General features: G+C 48.9%; 3 protein-coding genes across 3 annotated transcripts in view; 2 read left to right on the forward strand and 1 right to left on the reverse strand.

Moving 5' to 3' along the window:
* Positions 1 to 2,402, reverse strand: part of LOC119385439 (uncharacterized) — a 2,733-nt gene extending 331 nt beyond the window's left edge. Inside the window, 3 exon segments of the mRNA XM_037652873.2 lie at positions 937 to 2,110; positions 2,249 to 2,320; positions 2,322 to 2,402. Coding sequence (XP_037508801.2) covers positions 937 to 2,110; positions 2,249 to 2,320; positions 2,322 to 2,402 — 1,327 coding nt within the window.
* Positions 2,403 to 7,670: 5,268 nt separating this feature from the next.
* Positions 7,671 to 9,371, forward strand: LOC119385440 (solute carrier family 22 member 7). The gene has a single exon (XM_037652874.1). The coding sequence runs from the start codon at positions 7,671 to 7,673 to the stop codon at positions 9,369 to 9,371; it is 1,701 nt and encodes a 566-aa protein (XP_037508802.1).
* Positions 9,372 to 9,789: 418 nt separating this feature from the next.
* LOC119385441 (transcription termination factor 2-like) overlaps positions 9,790 to 17,500 on the forward strand; it is a 30,090-nt gene continuing 22,379 nt past the window's right edge. Inside the window, exon 1 of the mRNA XM_037652875.1 lies at positions 9,790 to 9,804. Coding sequence (XP_037508803.1) covers positions 9,790 to 9,804 — 15 coding nt within the window. The remainder of the gene's footprint in view (positions 9,805 to 17,500) is intronic.

Consider the following 17,500-nt stretch of genomic DNA (forward strand, 5'->3'; position numbering starts at 1 on the left):
AAAAGCCTCGACTTGCTTTCGGACATATTCCCAGTGCTGGTCAGTGGAAACTGTAGGCAAGGTACTTTGCAGGCGCAGCTTGTTTTCCACTTCATATATCTGCCTGATGGAGATGTGATATTGAGCACCTGCCAATGCCTATACTTTCCAAACCGATCTTCAAGGCAGTCGGTCTGTATCTTCCCAAAAAGAACATACGACATTCCAAGCTCTTCGAAGCTGTACCTATCTATAGCGAGCTCAATAAGCGCATAGGTAGTGTGTTCGAGAGCAGCGTGAGTCTCCTTTGTCAGAGTACCCTTGTCAAGACCTTTGTTTTTCCACTCATCCAGCCATTTCAGAAACATGTGCAAGAAGGCAATTTTTGGATCGTTATCAATGGAAAGCACTGGTTGTTGGAACTGATCTCTCAGCCTTTCTCCCTTCCATGGAGTTTTGACGTTTACAATTTTCCACCACTTCAGTACGATATCGATGAATGTAGCAGTGGCGTCAAAAGAGAACAGGTTGTGCTTTGCTCCAAGAGCGCGTAACGCCTCTGGTAAGTAATCATTGAAGATTTGTAAAGCAAGCTTTACGTCCTGCCTTTCAAGATTCGAAGGGTAGAGGGCTTTTCTCGACAGTCCATAGCCATATTTCAACAGCTGGTCACACTCTTTGCTGTGAAGGTCCCTGATTGTCGCAAATGACGCGTTTGCATTCGCTCTGATTGTGGCGTGTCTCCTTGGATCTCCGGGAAGTAGAAACAAACTTGGTCATTCTTCTGATTGATCCAGTTTATTTCGTATGCATTTTAGAATGTGGACTGGGTCTATAACGAAGAACAGCGGCCTTGAAGGGTCTGATGGATGTTGGTACACAATTCTGTTACGAGGAGGTGATTCGAAGAGGGACATCGCTTTTCTGTTGACAGAGTTGTTGTCGCTGACGACGCACATAACCCGGTACCCAATCTTTTCCAGCCGCAAACCACTTCTTTAAGCGTGTTTTGCAGGAACTCCGCCTCTACTCGGTGCACTGGCACGATGTGCGCAACTTCTTTGAATTTACACGTCAGGCTGCGCACCATGAAAACGAGCGCACAGTTAGCAACGTCATTTCTATCGAGCGCGACGCCGGTAATATTACCCCCTTTGTAGTCAAAGTATGGTTTTATATGTATTTCATCTACCATAACTGTGACAAAGCGCTGGTCATCTTTCAGGTCAGAAATTCTTTTTGCCATATAGCTGAGGAATGTTTCGCTCTGATGCTCTTGTTGAGGACTCATGCCATAAGACGAGCACACTGATCTGATTGTCATAGGATGCGGCAAGGTGATGCTTCCATGGCTGCGCATGAACGCGTACGCATGGGGCGATATAGTGAAAAGAATGCAGCAGAACATCATGAAATCAGCAGAGTAGCGCCTGCGCTGTTTTTTCGATAGGTGCAAGGTGACTTGCTCCTTCAGAAATTGAATACAGTTGGCGTCGTCTTCTGCTTGGGACGTGCAAAGCTGATCTAGCAGTAAACAAACCGCCTCGCAAATTTCCGCGACTGAGTTGTACATCAGGTCACCGTCCCACTTCTCGATGCCTTCCAGGAGTTCCACCATACCCCTTTTACTGTTAGCGATATTGGGAACGCAGAGATTTGCGCCTAGCTTTTTTACGGCTGTTTTCATGACGTGTACTGTAACGCTCAAGTCTCCTTTCACGCAAACAGAGTATTTCAACCACGGCGCTTCATCGTCGACGATGTGAATGAGAAGCCTTTCATTTCTTTCGATTACATCCCAGAACTTCATCCCTTGGCTCCTCAAGTGGTTGGCAAGTTCGCTCAAACTGTTGACTTTATCCTCCTCGCGTGCTCTGATAAACGCCTCGTTGGATTCAGCGATGGCTTTCTGGAGGGCTGCATTCTCTATGCGCGCGCGCTTGGAGTCAGGATCTTCCCTTCTCGCGGTCTTTCTGGACATGTAGCTCGGACAATTCGGGAACTTCGACGGTACAGCGTCTGGGCGAAGGCGCACATGAGCTAGAGGCACTGTCATTACGCGGCCAGTTGCTTGATCTGTATGCGTCGCGACTCGAATAATGTCCTCGTCCATGAAATGAAGTTCGCATACCTAGAAAAAAAATTTACCTCCAATCAGCAAACCGATGGCTACCTGTCATACAAACGTGCGGCTCATGAGCCACTTACACACGTACGTATATATAATTTGAATTAACTAACACCTAAATACGAAAAAACAAGAACTTACCCTGGAATTTTCGGTGACCGTGAGGTTTTCCCGTGGCACAGCACGAATCCAAGCGTTCCTCAGAGCTTGGTCCTCTCGGGAACTTGAAGACGTGCACCTTCGTGTCCCCCGTGTAGTTACCGCGGCATCGAGGTACACAGCATTTGCACGGCATCTCGGCGTCGTCGCTTTCACATTCCTTTCACAGTGAAGAAAACACGGCCAACTGGACAGCGAAGCGATGTACTTCTGTACAGACGCGCCGGGGAATGAGTTTCGGCAGACGCGCGATGAACGCCCACCAGCGCAATCCGGACGCGCGGATGCGTCGTGTCGTGGCGAATAGAAAAACTCGCTCGCCGCCTCATGCGTTCGCCCCATCTGCTGACGTAGCGCGAGTGGAAAGGGAACATAACTAAGACCTTCATATTTTTCTAGAGGGTGTTGACCGGGCACACATTTAGGCACACCTTGCGTCAGATGCCCCCGTGTGGCAGGAGACGCAGAGAGGTCACTCTACGCGCCGAAGTTTAAAAGAAAAAGAAATATGTAAGAGCGTCTGATTCTCCACTGTCGACGCCTGCAGCGCGTTGCTCAAGCACCAAGACGTAACAACTGTGACAGTTGTTAGTTCATGCTTGTCCTGTGTATACCTGTGCATTCTTTTCGGGCGTCCTTCATTTTGTGCTTCAGCGGCATGCTGGAAGTATCGAGCTGCTTGTCGTTCTTCGTATAACATTCCAATTTCTTGCTATCGCATTCATTGTTTCGCCCTTGCGGCGAAACTGTGACTTTTTTATAAGTAGTGCCGTCAGTCGGTCCTTTGAAATGTCGAGAGATAACGCCGAGGGAGCAGTGAAAAGTCTTGAAGAGTGTCGCCGAGGATACATGTGATCACCGACTGCGAAGGGAAACGACTCGTAAGCGCTACCGTCTACCTGAAGGGACTCGTCAAGCCAGTGAATATGAAAGGACCTAAATTGTTCTGGAATATTCTCAAGTGCTTGGACTTGAGTGCATGCGATTAATTGTTCACCATCATGTTTGGTAGATTCATGTGAGTTGTATTGTGATTGAACCAGCCAAGTGTGCATGTTGGTGTGATGCTTGTACTGCCCTAATTAAGAATATGTTTTATTTATGTTACGAACTCTTGAGTCTGACTCGGTATTTGGACCACAACCAACGTTCGCTGACGCGCTAAAAGGACCTACCCTTTGTCCGCGCTTTCGCGGTGCGTTTCGGGAGGGGGGGGGGGGGCGATACGTCAGCCCTTGGAATCTACCCGGCGATTGCCTCCTCATAAACGGGGTTCATGACAGTGAACAAAGGTGCGGCTTGCCACAAAAGAACATTGACAACTTTTCCGCGGGGCGCTAGCGCCCCGTTTGTGTACTCAGGCATTGTTGTCGCCGGGCACATGTTGGGCGGACTCGGCTCGGCGTCCCCTTCCAAGTGGCGCCCGGGGCACTTGTACTCCCCCCCTCCTAGTTACGCCTCTGGACGCAGAGGAAATAGGGAGGGAACAGGCTGACAACTGCCACCTAAAGGGGCACAACGCATGCCTGCTCCTTCAGGAAGGGGGAAACCGAGGAAAGAAAAAAATATAACAGAGACGTAAACACAAATACTAAGTAGTCACATGGAAAAATGTCTATAAACGCGAGGCCAAATCAGTATTGGGCTCGAAACCAGGAACTATGCGTGGCAGTCGACCACAGAGCCACGCCGGTACTTGAAACATTGCTGTCCGCGACGGCGAGCAAAGCACGTGTCCTGCTAGCGCTTCTGCTTTTTTGTTGGATGCGAGGCTGGCTAACGAAACAGCCGCCTTTTGTGGAAGCGATCGCTTCTTCCCTACCCCTAATTCAGGCAGAACTGGATGTGATAATCATGCAAACAATGTCAGAAACCGAAGCGAGGGCTTTCTGGCCATACATGTGCGGCTGCGCCCGCGCGTTCGAATAAACGAAGGGGATTTCTTTTTGCACGCGGACAACCGCACCCACACGATTGTGAAAGAAGCTCGCATAACACCTGAGGAATGCCCATGCATGCCATCCTCAGCCTTATCTCAAATGGTATTCCTGGAAGACGCCAGCTCGGACTGTGGGCGATGGGGGTGTCTTTTTGTATGTCGCATTTCGCATTCTTTGTTACGTTATTTCTTCTTTCTTTTCTTTTTCTCCGTCACCAATGTCGGTAGGAAATAATAAACCTTCAGGTGGAAGTATAGCACTTCTCTTCATCGTTTCTGAGTTCGCTGTCCTGCTTCGCGCTACACCACTTTAGCAAAAACTGAAGATCAACTAGCCGAAGCCGAAGTAGAAGGTCTTCGAAGTAGAAGGTCGTTTAAAGGAGCGGGCAGCAACGAGGGGGCTACTCTCCCTTTTCTCTCGAATGGGTCAATCCAGTGCTTGAAGCTTGGCGTTACGTGTGAATTGCGCAACGAGCGGGTGGTTGAAGGTAGTTGAAAGCTGCCAATTCCCATGACCAAGGGATAAGATAGTATTCATTATCATCATCAACAACTACAAAGCGTTCGCGTCACTCGGCCTAAAGTGACCACCCGCGCGTATCATCTAAAAAGGAAAACAAAATTGAATTCAATGAATGGTTCATTGAAGGAGCAAGGAAGATGTCGCCGTAGTGTCTCAAGGAGCACGGTGTTAAATATATTCTAAAATCGTGGGAAGGGCCTAAGGACCCGGGCAATATTCAATACTGATGTGGGTTCCTGATCTGGTTTAAAGTTCTGCGGCTGTTCTTGTTGTTGTTCTCTCCTCATGGCACATACCCAATAAAGGGGATCGGCCGAGTAGATGGTGAATTCGTCCTATATTTTCTGCATGTTGTGACTCCTTGTTACGCTATTTGCTTATAATTATTGAATAAAAGTGCCAATTATGAGTAATGAAAAATTTAATGCCCATGGAATTTAGCGAGAGATTCTTTTAGTAGCAATGATGTATTCCTGAACAGCAAGGAAAACATCCCTGTGGCTGTACCTCAGGGTAGTGGTCCCAAAAGAATTCAGTATGCTACTCAACTTGAAAACAAAGAGTTCTTGTGGTCCCGATGAAATCCCTAACATATTTCTCACGCGCTATGCCGAGTTTCTTGCCAAATTTCTTGTCATTTTGTTCCGTGTCTCACTCATGACTGCAGAATTGCCAAATGACTGGAACACTGCCGGGGTAGTCCCTGTGTTCAAAAAAGGTGACAGGTTACTTATACAGAATTATCGTCCAATTTCACTAACATCCCAATGCTGGAAGCTTGTAGAACATATTATAGCTAATTGTGTGCGTGAAATTCTGGAAAATAACGCTGCGCTAACAGAACATCCACATGGCTTTCGGAAAGGGTATTCAACGAGTACCCAACTAATAACGGTAGTTCATTCGTTCGCTTCATCTCTTGATTCTAACAGCCAAGTAGACGTAATATTCCTTGATTTTAGCAAAGCTTTTGACAAGGTTCCGCATGATAAACTAATTATGAAGCTTAGAATCCTTGGCATCCCTGAACACTTCATCAGATGGATTTCTGCGTTCCTTACGAACAGGAAGCAATATACTGACATTGGAGGTCAACTTTCCGAAAGTTTGCCAGTTGCTTCAGGGGTGCCCCAGGGCAGTGTATTAGGCCCCCTGCTTCTCTTGGTTTATATTAATGATATAGTTGACGTAGTAACCCGTGGTGTTCGAATTCGATTATTTGCTGACGACTGCGTATTGTTCAAAGAAATTTTTTGTCCCGACGACCAAGTTGAGTTAAATAACAATTTAAATAATGTATTTCAGTGGTGTGAAACATGGGGAATGGTCCTCAACGCTGATAAAACCGTACTCGTCCCTATTACGCGTAAAAAAAACGCCCCTTCATTTTACTTACACACTTGGTTCCTTGCCACTTAGGCAAGTCGACAATTATAAATACTTGGGTGTTACAATAACAACTACATTATCCTGGAATACACACGTCAATATCATTTGCTCATCTGCATTCAGGAAGCTCTGCTTTCTAAAACATAAACTTCGCGATGCCCCAAGTAATGTTAAATTATTGTCCTATTATTCTTTAATAAGACCTAAATTAGAATATGCCGGTGCAGTATGGGACCCATACACTCAAATAAACATCGAGTCTCTCGAAAGAATACAAAGGAAAGCAGTCCGGTTCATTTTCAATAAGTTCTCACGAGTTGATTCTCCATGTGAAATACTGAAAACCAACGACATTCCTCTTCTTAGCGCGCGTCGAAAACAGATTAGAATGGACCTCCTTTCTCTTCTTCTCAACCGCAAACTTGCCATTGACCCATCTCCGTATCTGACACCCCTATCAACCAGGCCCACAAGGCATCATCACGCCAAATCATTGACACCTTATTTCTGCAGAACAGACGCTTATAAATACTCGTATTTTCCACGCGCAGTCACAGATTGGAACGAAATAACTCAGGCATCCTCTTAGTATTAATTCCTCCTCACATTCACCGTTCCTTCCACACGAAAATTTGATTGTCTCACCATTTCAGTTTCCACATATTTTGATTGCAGTGCATTTTTGCATTTTTTTGCCGTCAATAGCGAAATGTTTGAGTTGTTGTTTTGTATTTGTTATTGTGTTTATGTATTTATTATTGTTTATTCCTTCTGTAATCGCCAATATTATGTAGTATTGCCATGTAGTATCCTTTCTTTTCTTCAGTACGCCGTTATTCGCATTATTTATAAAATAGTTTTCCATGTCACCTTTGTATTTACTATGACTGTATCTCACAACCCTAAACAAATTGTTATGTCATTCTGTATCAACCATGTCCTATTGAAAATACCCACCTGCTTGGACCTAAGGGTCTGCAGTATGTACTAAATAAATAAAGAATGGGTTCTGATAATTCCAGGCCCTGTTTTCGAAGAGATGGTGCTAGTATTCGTTTCCTGAATGTGTTGAACCGGCGACATGATATGAAAAAATGACCAATCGTTTCTTCCTGATTACAGAAGAGGCACAGAGAGGAGTTCACTAAACCTGATCGATGGAAGTAAAAATTGAGGGAAGTAACGCGGCAACGAATTTCTGTTACGGCAACTTCCATCAACCTTGAATTAGCTAAATCGCTGTGCCAAGGGAATAGAAGGTGCTTGTACTCTGGAGAAGCTGTCAATGCCAAGTTCTCCCAATATTGTACCCTTCTTCTCCTTTTTCTTTTACAAAGAAACAGGGATCACATTGTGAGGAAAAGATCAGCCAGCCAAGACCAGCTTATAAGCATCGATCGCCATGCGCTCTTGATAATCACGTGCCTGCAGCTGCTGCTGATGAAGAAGAAGCGGATATCTCCAACGCATGCTGCGTCAGTTTGATCTGCGACGACGAGATATTCGACGAAACGCCTCAAGAAAGCAACACGTAGCAGATTTGATCTTGCAAGATGACCTTTCTCATCTCGCCCATTCTGCCGACGAAGGCGTTGCTGGTAAGCGAGTCCTTTGACTGTAACGACGCATTCGGTCACGGCACCTTCCAGAAGCGGTTGATGCTGCTCTGCGCTTTAGGCGCGTTTTTGGCGAACAGCCATGCCTTGGCGTTCTCGCTGATCTCGAGAAGCGTGGACTACAGATGCAAGCAGCCGACGCCGCAATCCAACATGTCGGCAGCTGAAGAAGCGGAGCAGCTGGACCGATGCCTCATCTACGAAGCGGAAGGCAACGTATCTCGCGCGGTGCCGTGCCGTGAGTGGGAGTACGACGTCGAGCGGGCGAGGACGACCGTCGTGAGCGCGTGGAACCTGGTGTGCCAGAGAAAGCTGCTCATCGCCGTCATGTCGGTGGTTCAGAACTCGGGCGCCGCAGTGTTCGCCCTGGTGGCTGGGTACGTGGCGGACAGCATCGGCCGAGCGCCCGTCCTTGTCGCGGCGGCTCTGGTGCTCCTGGTCTCGGCAAGTGCGAGCTGCCTTTCCGGCGACTACGTGACGCTCGCGGCACTCAAGTTCTTCAGCGCGGGAAGCTCCACCTTGACCCTGATTTTTTCGGCAATTTCTCTTTTCGAGGTGACCACCCACAACAACAGACCGCTGCACGTGGCCGTGAGCGGAACGCTCGGTCTGCTGGCTTCCGACGTCTGGTATTTCTTCATGCTGCAATGGAGCCTCAGGTGGGATCTCGAACTGGCCGCATTCATCCTTCCAGCCCTGTTGCTGCTGCCGGCTTACCTCTCGGTCTACGAGTCACCCCGCTGGCTGGTCGCTGCCGGGCAGTGCCAGCGAGCGGAAGGCGTCGTTCTGGCCGCTGCCAACACCAATCACTTTCCCCTGCCCAGCTCGGCGTGCCTGCTGGACAAAGTGAAGGCAGACATGAACCGCAGCGCGGATCGCCGGGAGACCATTGTCGACGCACTGCTGAGCGGCATCTCCATCCGGCAGCGTGCCCTCATCATGTTCGGCTCCTTCTTCTCGAACGCGTTCGCGCTGTACGTCGTCGTGTACACCAAGGAGCGGCGGAGCATGCCGTGGCAGCCGTACACCTCGTTCTTCTTCAACTTCACGGGCTACGTGATCATGCATCTGCTCATCAGGAAGGTCACGATGCTCACTGTGATCGTCTCGCTGTTCGCGGCGCTCTGCGTGGTCCAGTGCCTGTTCATCTTGAACGTCACTGCGGGAGAATCGGCGGTTGTCACCGAGGCACTGACCGAAGTGCACGTGGCCTTCTACTACACCGGCGGTATCGTCTGCTTCGTCTACGTCCTGGAGCTCTTCCCGACGGCCCTGCGCGCCACGGCCATCGGTTGGGCGTACGCCTGCGGCCGCTTCGGAGCGGTTTCCGCCATGCTCTCCCTTCTGCTCAAGAACATCGGCCGCGAGAACGTGGCTTTTATAGCGGCGGAGTTTATCCTGTTCGTTTCACTGTTGACGCTGCGCAGCCTTCCGCCCGCCACCGCGGTCGAGTGCACCAAGATGGCGTCCAAGCGCTCCTCGCTAGCGAGCAAGCAGAACATCGAGCGCATGAAGAACACACTCGCCACGGTGCAGGCGGACGGGGGCAGCAAAAAAAGCAGGATCGGCTCCGAGGGCAGCAAGACGCCGTCTTCCGTGCGAGGTGGCCGCTCCCGCCGCGCCAAGGCCAAGCAGTAGACGTCGTACGATCTACAAGGTTTCGTGAGCATCGCCGCCCAAGCTGTGAATTATGCTTCGGCGTCGTCTACGAGCAGTCGCCATTGTATGAGATCCATTCAAATGACACGATTTTTTGCTTTCTTTTGAGTGCTATAGCTAATCAGATTCGTAATTTTGCTTCCATATATATGTTTTTTGGTAGAGCTGAGTACACGATAATTTAAACATTTTCTCGTTTGTTCGTGCATTTCCTTTATTGAGCCAGTCGGCTATATCGAAAGTTAGTGATGTGCAGGTGCTTCTTTTTGGTGTCATCGTCATCTACAGTGACCCAGAAAAATGCAGTTTTCACCGAAAAACAGAAGTAGGGGCAAGGGCGTCCGCAGAAATTTTTCCAAGGGGGGTGCACCCATGGGGGGGGGGGGGGTTCACTACCATGACTCGACGAAAGGTTCGTCAATAATATGTAATAACGTGCAAAGTTGGCTGGCAATCCTGAATGCCGTTTCACACGGATATGCGGACCTTTTCGTGTGCTAACGAACGTGTGCAGCTTATTGCTACTGCATAGAAAGATATTATCCGAAATTCCAGGGAGGGGGGGCGGCGGCGCCCCCCCTTGCACCCCCCTCCGGACGCCCATGAGTATGGGGTCTATTGTGCCTATACACATGGGCGTCCGGAGGGGGGTGCAAGGGGGGGCGGCTTGCCCCCCCCCCCCTGGAATTTCGGATAATATCTTTCTATGCAGTAGCAATAAGCTGCACACGTTCGTTAGCACACAAAAGGTCCGCATATCCGTGTGAAAGGGCCTTCAGGATTGCCAGCCAACTTTGCACGTTATTACATATTATTGACTAACCTTTTGGTCAAGTCACGGTAGTGAACCCCCTCCCCCCCTGGAATATTTTTGCGGACGCCTTTGCCTATACATATATGAAAAATGCACTGTACAAGAGTATTTCAGTGCAAGGTAAGCCTTATAACCTCCGACGACCGCCATTTTGCCATGGCGTGTGTGACGTCATGTGCTGCATGCAGCGGAGCCGTCGTCTCCTACCATAGTTTAAGCCGCTGAAAATCCTTCACTTTCAATGTCAAGCTGAAAAAAAGGTGAAATAGCTTGATTTCACGCGCAGCTGACCCCGGAACAAAATCGTTCGCCGGAATGCAGACGCTCGCACTGCAAGCAGCTTGTAACGTCACGGCTCGCGAGTGCCCCAGTGTTGCTGAACTCTCGGCCGCTCACATGTTTGTAAAAATATTCAAATATAAATTAAGCGCTCAACCAAGTGCGCTAAAATTTCGCCAGCTTGTTTGTGAACGAACGCTGAGGATTAACAAACATAACACACAATATGGTCTAAAATTAGGTTCCGAGAGAACGATTCTAATCGGAAGCAGTAACTCTGCCGATGTTGATAATAGAGAGCTCAACATTAGGTGGGGTGTTATGCGAACTTCGTTGTTGTTGTTGTTTGTTGTCTGTGTGTTCATACCCAATGCAGGGGATTGGCCGAGTAGAGGGTGAATTTTGCTAATGTTATCTTTGTGTCGTTCGAAAGCTAAGCACTCGTTTATGTTTCAGTGCAATGGGAAGCTTATCAGAGCTTCTAATCACGGAGTGGTAACTAAAACATTTGTAATCAGAGTGCAAACAGTGAGAGGTGAGGGCGATAGCGATTATACGCCAGCAGTGGTGACAAGTTATGCCCTAAGTATGAAAAGGCAATGTTACGTTTGCAAAGCCTGCGGTGCTGCGACTACTCCTTTCTAGCCTATTAAATTATTTTACAATAGTTATAGCGTTCTTCTGGAGCTTCTTATAGAAGTACTTGGCAGTACACAGGTCGCTTTATCACATTTTAGTCAAGCCAAGCCAAGCTAAGCCTTCGAAAACGAAAGTGGTAGGATACACCAGCAGTGCTGTTCATGAAGTGGTAGCAATCCTCCACAGAACAGTAAGTCGATGGCATTTTGCGAGCAGCAGCGCAAACTCGCGTGCTACTCTTCAAAAGTCCGATACGACGAGAGCAGACGAGAGTCGAGCTACGCGGGAAACGCTGCCGGACGCCGCGCGCATGCGCCGCAGCCTCCATTTCACTGGAAGCCACGAAAGCAGCGCTGCATCTCATGATTTACTTCTTTCACCTTAGAAACAAACGGGAATTGACAATAACATACATATTCAAATTTTCAGCCCTCGTTCTGGTGCATGTAAAAGCATTAGACTACGTACAACAAAGTGCTTAAGACTACATACGTCTGGTTCATGGCGCTCGCGCTAGGCTGCGCGACATACCGGTTTTGGTTATTTTTAAACGCGATTTAAAAATATAAATCCTACTCAGATCGCGAAAAGTATTCTGGAATCTGTCACTATAATTCACGGCCTTTTCATTTCCACCAGGATCTAATCACCCGTTCTGGCCAGTTGTCGGTCCCTTTAAGGGTGTCGTTCGTAGAAGCTATTATTAACTAATATCATGAATTTATGTTTCAATTATTGGTAATGAAATATTTACTCAGGCAGAATTTAGATAGATATTCTTTTAGACTGTCGAATGAATTCCTCAATGGCGAAGAAAACATCCCTGTTGCTGTATCCCAGAGTGGTGGCCCCAAAAGAAAGTATAACCGGCTCCGATACTTCCAGGCCCGGCTTTCGTGGCTAGGGATGCAGCGGACACGACGTGGAACACCTGTGACATTCCAATTTCTTTCTATCGCATTCATTGCTTCGCCGTTGAGGCGAAACTATGCTTTTTTTCTTGTTTTTGTTCGGGCTTGCAGCTTAAGTCGCTTCAACTTTATCCAATAATATTGGTTACAGTCACATTAAAGAGATGTAGGGGCGGATCCAGGGATCTTCTTTTTTTTACAGCGAAAGCTGTTAGAACAAGGACCGTTTTTGGCGCCGTAGTTGTCCGCCGCCGCCGCCGGTGTTCGTAACCACTATCGCGCGAAATAGAAAAAACTAAATAAGAAAAAATATCCAGGCTGGAACGAGGTTCGAACCTAGGCTCTCCGCGTGGGAGCCTAGTATTCTACCTCAGAGCCATGCCGGTTTTTTTTTTCTTGCTTTATTGCCTGTTATTAGACATGTATATCAAACGATAAGCACAAGAGAGAAACGACAAGTTGTGTCTGTCCTACTGGACAGACACAAGTTTAAAATTCCTTGAGCGCTGTCAAGGGTTCTACCCTCGACGACCACTCAGGTACGAAACTCCTGAGCTTTCCGCAGTTCCACAAACTTGGTCATACACTCACGAAAATACATCCGTGCGGGCCGTGCGTCTGGATCGCAATAAAATCCCGCCATACGAGCCCGCCATAAACAGTGAAGGCCATTTAGCATAATCTAGTCAAAAGGGAGTCCCTCTTCGTCATTTACTGGCAGAAATCTTATACCATGTGGACCTAACGGTAAATCCTTCTTTATCGTCCTTTGAAGTACATTCCAAAAATAAACTCCTTCCCAGCAATGTAAGAAAACGTTGTCTATAGTTTCCGTTTGTTTTACAAATGAGGCAATCTGGCCCCCAAGGTAAGAAAAGGCCACGGTCTTCTTGAAATGCCTTGACAGATAATGTACCTTGTGAAGCTTAAAAAAGAAAGACTTCGCGGCAGGAGCCACTTGCATTTTCTTCACCCTCTTAAGCACATCTTGCCCTTGACCTCCACTGGTATAGAGGTACAGGTAGAAGAGCATCACATACGTCTTTGTACAGCTTCTTACGTGTCACTGAAAACAGATACTCATTAGAAAATCTAACAGATAAAAAATTGGCCGCGTATCTGCGTGCTTCGCTGCAAATGTCGTCTAAAGACGATAGAAGAGGCGCTGCGTGAGTTATGGACGCCATCTGGCAATACGTCGGGAAACACGAGTGCTGTGTTGCGGGCTGGTACTCCCGGCGCAGCGGCAGGCGAAGACCGGCGGTGACCAACGCGACCGGTGGGGACGCCGGCCAGCCCGAACACGCTGTTTGGCGCGATGCGCCGAAGGAGAAGCAACGTCCGCACTCAACGAGTACTCTCCACACACTCTTTTATTTACACGTCGCCTGGGTAAAACAGCAATGCCAGAGCGGCGCCCCCTGTCATTCGTACAATGCAATACTGAACCGAAACCGAAACACAACATGAGCTTGTGCAGAGGGCACGGAGGAAGACAAGTTTCAGCGCAGTCGCATTTTCAGCGCAGCTTAAGAAACTAGGGTTGTAACATTGTAGGGCGAGTAGGGCCAGAAGGACCGTCACGACGAAAACCTGCCTCCTCAGTCGTATTCGCCTGGAACGTTGGTGTGGCTTCGCGTTCCCTCCTCCACTCCTGGCCTTTCCACAAAGCTACTGCCTAAGTACGAAGGCCCCTACCGCGTCCTACGTCAAGCATCCCCAGTTAACTATATGATTGAGCCTGTTCAATCATCTACGGGCCGCCGTCGTCGCGGCCGCGAGACTGTTCACGTCGATCGACTGAAGCCGCATTATGACCCACCAGCTGTACCTGCTCCTTAGGTCGCCAGGATGGCTCCTTTTCCGCGGGGGAGTGATTTGTAACATGGTACGGCGCAGACAAGAACGCCTGCCAAAGAAGAAGACGAAGACGGTGGCTGTTGGCGCTCGCGCTTGCTCGGCTTGGAGCGCTGATCGCTTCAGCTGTGGCAATCTTTTAATAAACGCGTTACTGTCTCAACGTTAAACGCATACCATCAAGGTCTTTAAAATTGCGTATCTATGTATTTTCTGTTAAAGGAACACACCGCCTAATGCTTACCTAGTGATGCTGCGCCTCAGATATGCGTAATGTTTGCTTTTTGATCAACAATGTACACAAGTATGAACCTGGTCAGCCGTTCACGATGGCTGGCCCTTGGGCAAGTGGTTCAACTTTGGCCGAGTGGTTGAATCGAGGGACGTGGCGACAAACAGAAAGACAGACAGAAAGACAGACCAAAATTTCTGCGTTTAAGTTCCCCAAGAAAGACTATCGTCTTTAAAAGCGTACACTTAGAATACCCGCAGACAGCACCATGTCATGTGATTCGTACCAACCACATATCCAGGTAAAGCAGGCATCAGTCTCAGTTGGCACACCGTACGCAGGAAAGGATCATTTGTGTTGCGGAAGAAGAGGAACCTGTTTACCAGGGGCGTAGCCAGAAATTTTTTTCGGGGGGGAGGGGGGGGTTCAACCATACTTTATGTATGTTCGTGCGTGCGTTTGTCTGTGCGCGTGTATATATACGCAAGCAAAACTGAAAAATTTCGGGAGGGGGGGGGGGGGTTGAACCCCCAACCCCCCCCCCCCTGGCTACGCCCCTGCTGTTTACTACTTGGCGTATGAAAAGGTGTGGTAATCCCAACCCTCCCTGTTTCACTCGTCTGAACAGATTAGTTCGACTGCATCTCTCCCAATTCGACGCCCAAACGAAAACTGCGAATACGCGATGGAGCTTCTGTATGTTTGCCCTTGAACAATGCAATACTTGCATGACATACCAAAGTTTTGCGGCAAAGAACGGATTGCAAACAGAAAGGGCTGAGCGTGTCATCAGTGCGAGCCCCCTCCTCTGGCTTGCTTCAGCTCAGTCACAAAAGCTTTTCTGTTAATATTTCGGAAGAATTTTGTAGTATTAGCTACACTTGCCTAGCCGGAGCCAATTTCGCGTGGAGCCTCATGAGCCGTGCTGCACATGCGCGAGGATCAGTGATGTCACACAGCTGGCTCACCGCTCTCTCCGCCACCGCGATCTCACGCGCTCTCCGCCACCGCCGCGCGCGACTCGCCGCTGCTGGTCTGCGCCTTCGGGAGGAGTGGCGTCGTATAGCCACGGCAGACACATCGGCGCCGGCGCGCGCGCGGACTCCACCACCGCCGTGCACGACTCGCCGCTGCTGATCTGCGCATTCTAGAGAGTGACGTCCATGGTAGACACACTGGCGCCAGCGCGCGCGCAGCTATTCGCCTTTGCTGTGCAGTCGCCGTCTGACACTGCGCTGGAGCCGATTGATAGCGCCTCTCAGGGGCGTAGCCAGAAATTTTTTTCGGGGGGGTTCAACCATACTTTATGTATGTTCGTGCGTGCGTTTGTATGTGCGCGTGTATATATGCGCAAGCAAAACTGAAAAATTTCGGGGGGGGGTTTGAACCCCCCAGCCCCCCCCCCCCCCCTGGCTACGCCCCTGGCGCCTCTGACTGGCGTTTGTATGGGTAGCACCATGGAGAAGGAGAGCGCAAATGCTGCTGAACGGCGCAGAAGAGCCGAGAAGCTTATCTCATCGGATCCCGAAGTAGTTGCCTGGCAATTAGCGGTTCACCGTACGAATAATGAACAGAAGAAGGCTAATAATCCTAGACAATCTGGAAAGCTAAAAATAATCAGCTGAACCTTTGCTAACGCTACGTATATCCTGGCATAGCCGAGCTAAGCCACTGCATTTTTTTTAATCATATAGCAGTGTTGTACACGTTCCTCTAAAACAGGAACGAAAGCTAGTTCCTCGTTCCTTCCCAATATTGGAGCGAGTTCCCGTTACAAGTTCCTGTAATGAGAAAGGAACTCGTTCCAGCTACATTTCGAAAATTGGAACGTGTCGTTACATTAACGTTACATTTGAAGTTTTATTCAAAATATGGTGCCCGTCACTGCCGGATAATTCTGAGGCGAAATAAAGTGAGCAATTTAAAGCTCACATCGAGCTACACAAATTTTACAATTTTGACATCGCCAGCAGCAGGTTATATGCAGATAAAAGGAATCTAAAGAAACCTCCTAGACGGACTTTTTATAGACCATCGGCCATACTACAGACATGTTTAACTGCAACTTTCGTGCTCGTCTATTACAAGTGCAGCACATGAGGCACTTTCCACGTCACTCTTCAAATGCACAGTCGGAATACTGCGCTTCAGATATTCTAATACAAATTTCCATAAGTTTCTTGCACAGGAAACCGCCTCGAAAGGAACAATGCACAGGCACTTAACGAGTGCTGATTCAATATTGCAGTGTGAGTAGAAAATAATGTCCAGAATACGTATTCGCAACCTAGTAAAGCGCCTTGTTCGCACTCTGCAAGAGTAGCATCTAGATGTTCGTATCCGACAGACGAACCTGTTTTCTCTTCAGCACTTCGTTGCCAACACAAATAGGAACAAAGTCAACCGAGGTCGTCGGAGCGAGGGCAGGCTCAGCGGGTGCAACACGAATGTAGCTTTGGATGTAGTACGCGTATCGTTTATTACATAACAGCATAGGCGTGCGCAGGGTTCCTCATTAGGGGGGGGGGGCGAAGGTTCATCGCAGAGCCCCCCAACCCTGAAAAGTCCATGTATTGGCAGATTTGGCGCCCCCCCCCCCCCTCTTAGGTGACTAGAAGGGTCAATGTACGGGGCAGATTTTGCGCCCCCCCTCTTAGATGATTAGGGGGCGGCCGCCCCCGCCCCCCTCTGCGCACGCCTATGCATGACAGACGTTATCGGTGCGGTGGCTGTCGAACTGAACTATAATAAAAAATTATAAACCAATAGCCGCCGGAATAACTCGCATGTTGGAAGTGTTCCTGCCCATGCGCAACCATCGAAGGCACCGACAGGCGCCACTGCGGCACCCACTGCGTTTCGGTCCTCTTCCCCGCCATCCACGCGACCTGGTGTCAAAAGACAGATTTGCCTATGGCTGCCGGCTACGCATGCACGAGGTGCTAAAGAGACGATCGAGCCAGCCGCTAAATACCACGCGACGAGAAAAACGTTCCCAGGAATTGGGCCGAAGCTTCGCAGTCGGCGAGCGCGCGAATATAAAACCAATAAAACGTCGGAAGTGTATGCTGAACGCGGTAAGGCGTTCACCCCCAAGTGATAGAACCAAAGTGTAACTTCGCCACCGTTACGTTAGTTCCCAAGACCATTCATGCGCAGTGGGAGGCCACCGCAGGCGATTTCGGTGGTTAGCACGTACGATGGTGCTTCACTCACTTTCTACGGCCCCTAGTGTTGTGTTTGGATCATCTGTCCCATGCGCGTCAACACCAGATTCGCGACGATGATTCGCGCCGTTCGAGGACTCCGCGAAACCACGCGCAGGCGCCTCAATTACGGTAAGTCCGCTCCCTACTTTTCCCTATGCCGACAAGGC

The sequence above is a fragment of the Rhipicephalus sanguineus genome, chromosome 3, assembly GCF_013339695.2.
Source record: "Rhipicephalus sanguineus isolate Rsan-2018 chromosome 3, BIME_Rsan_1.4, whole genome shotgun sequence".
NCBI lineage: Eukaryota > Metazoa > Arthropoda > Arachnida > Ixodida > Ixodidae > Rhipicephalus > Rhipicephalus sanguineus.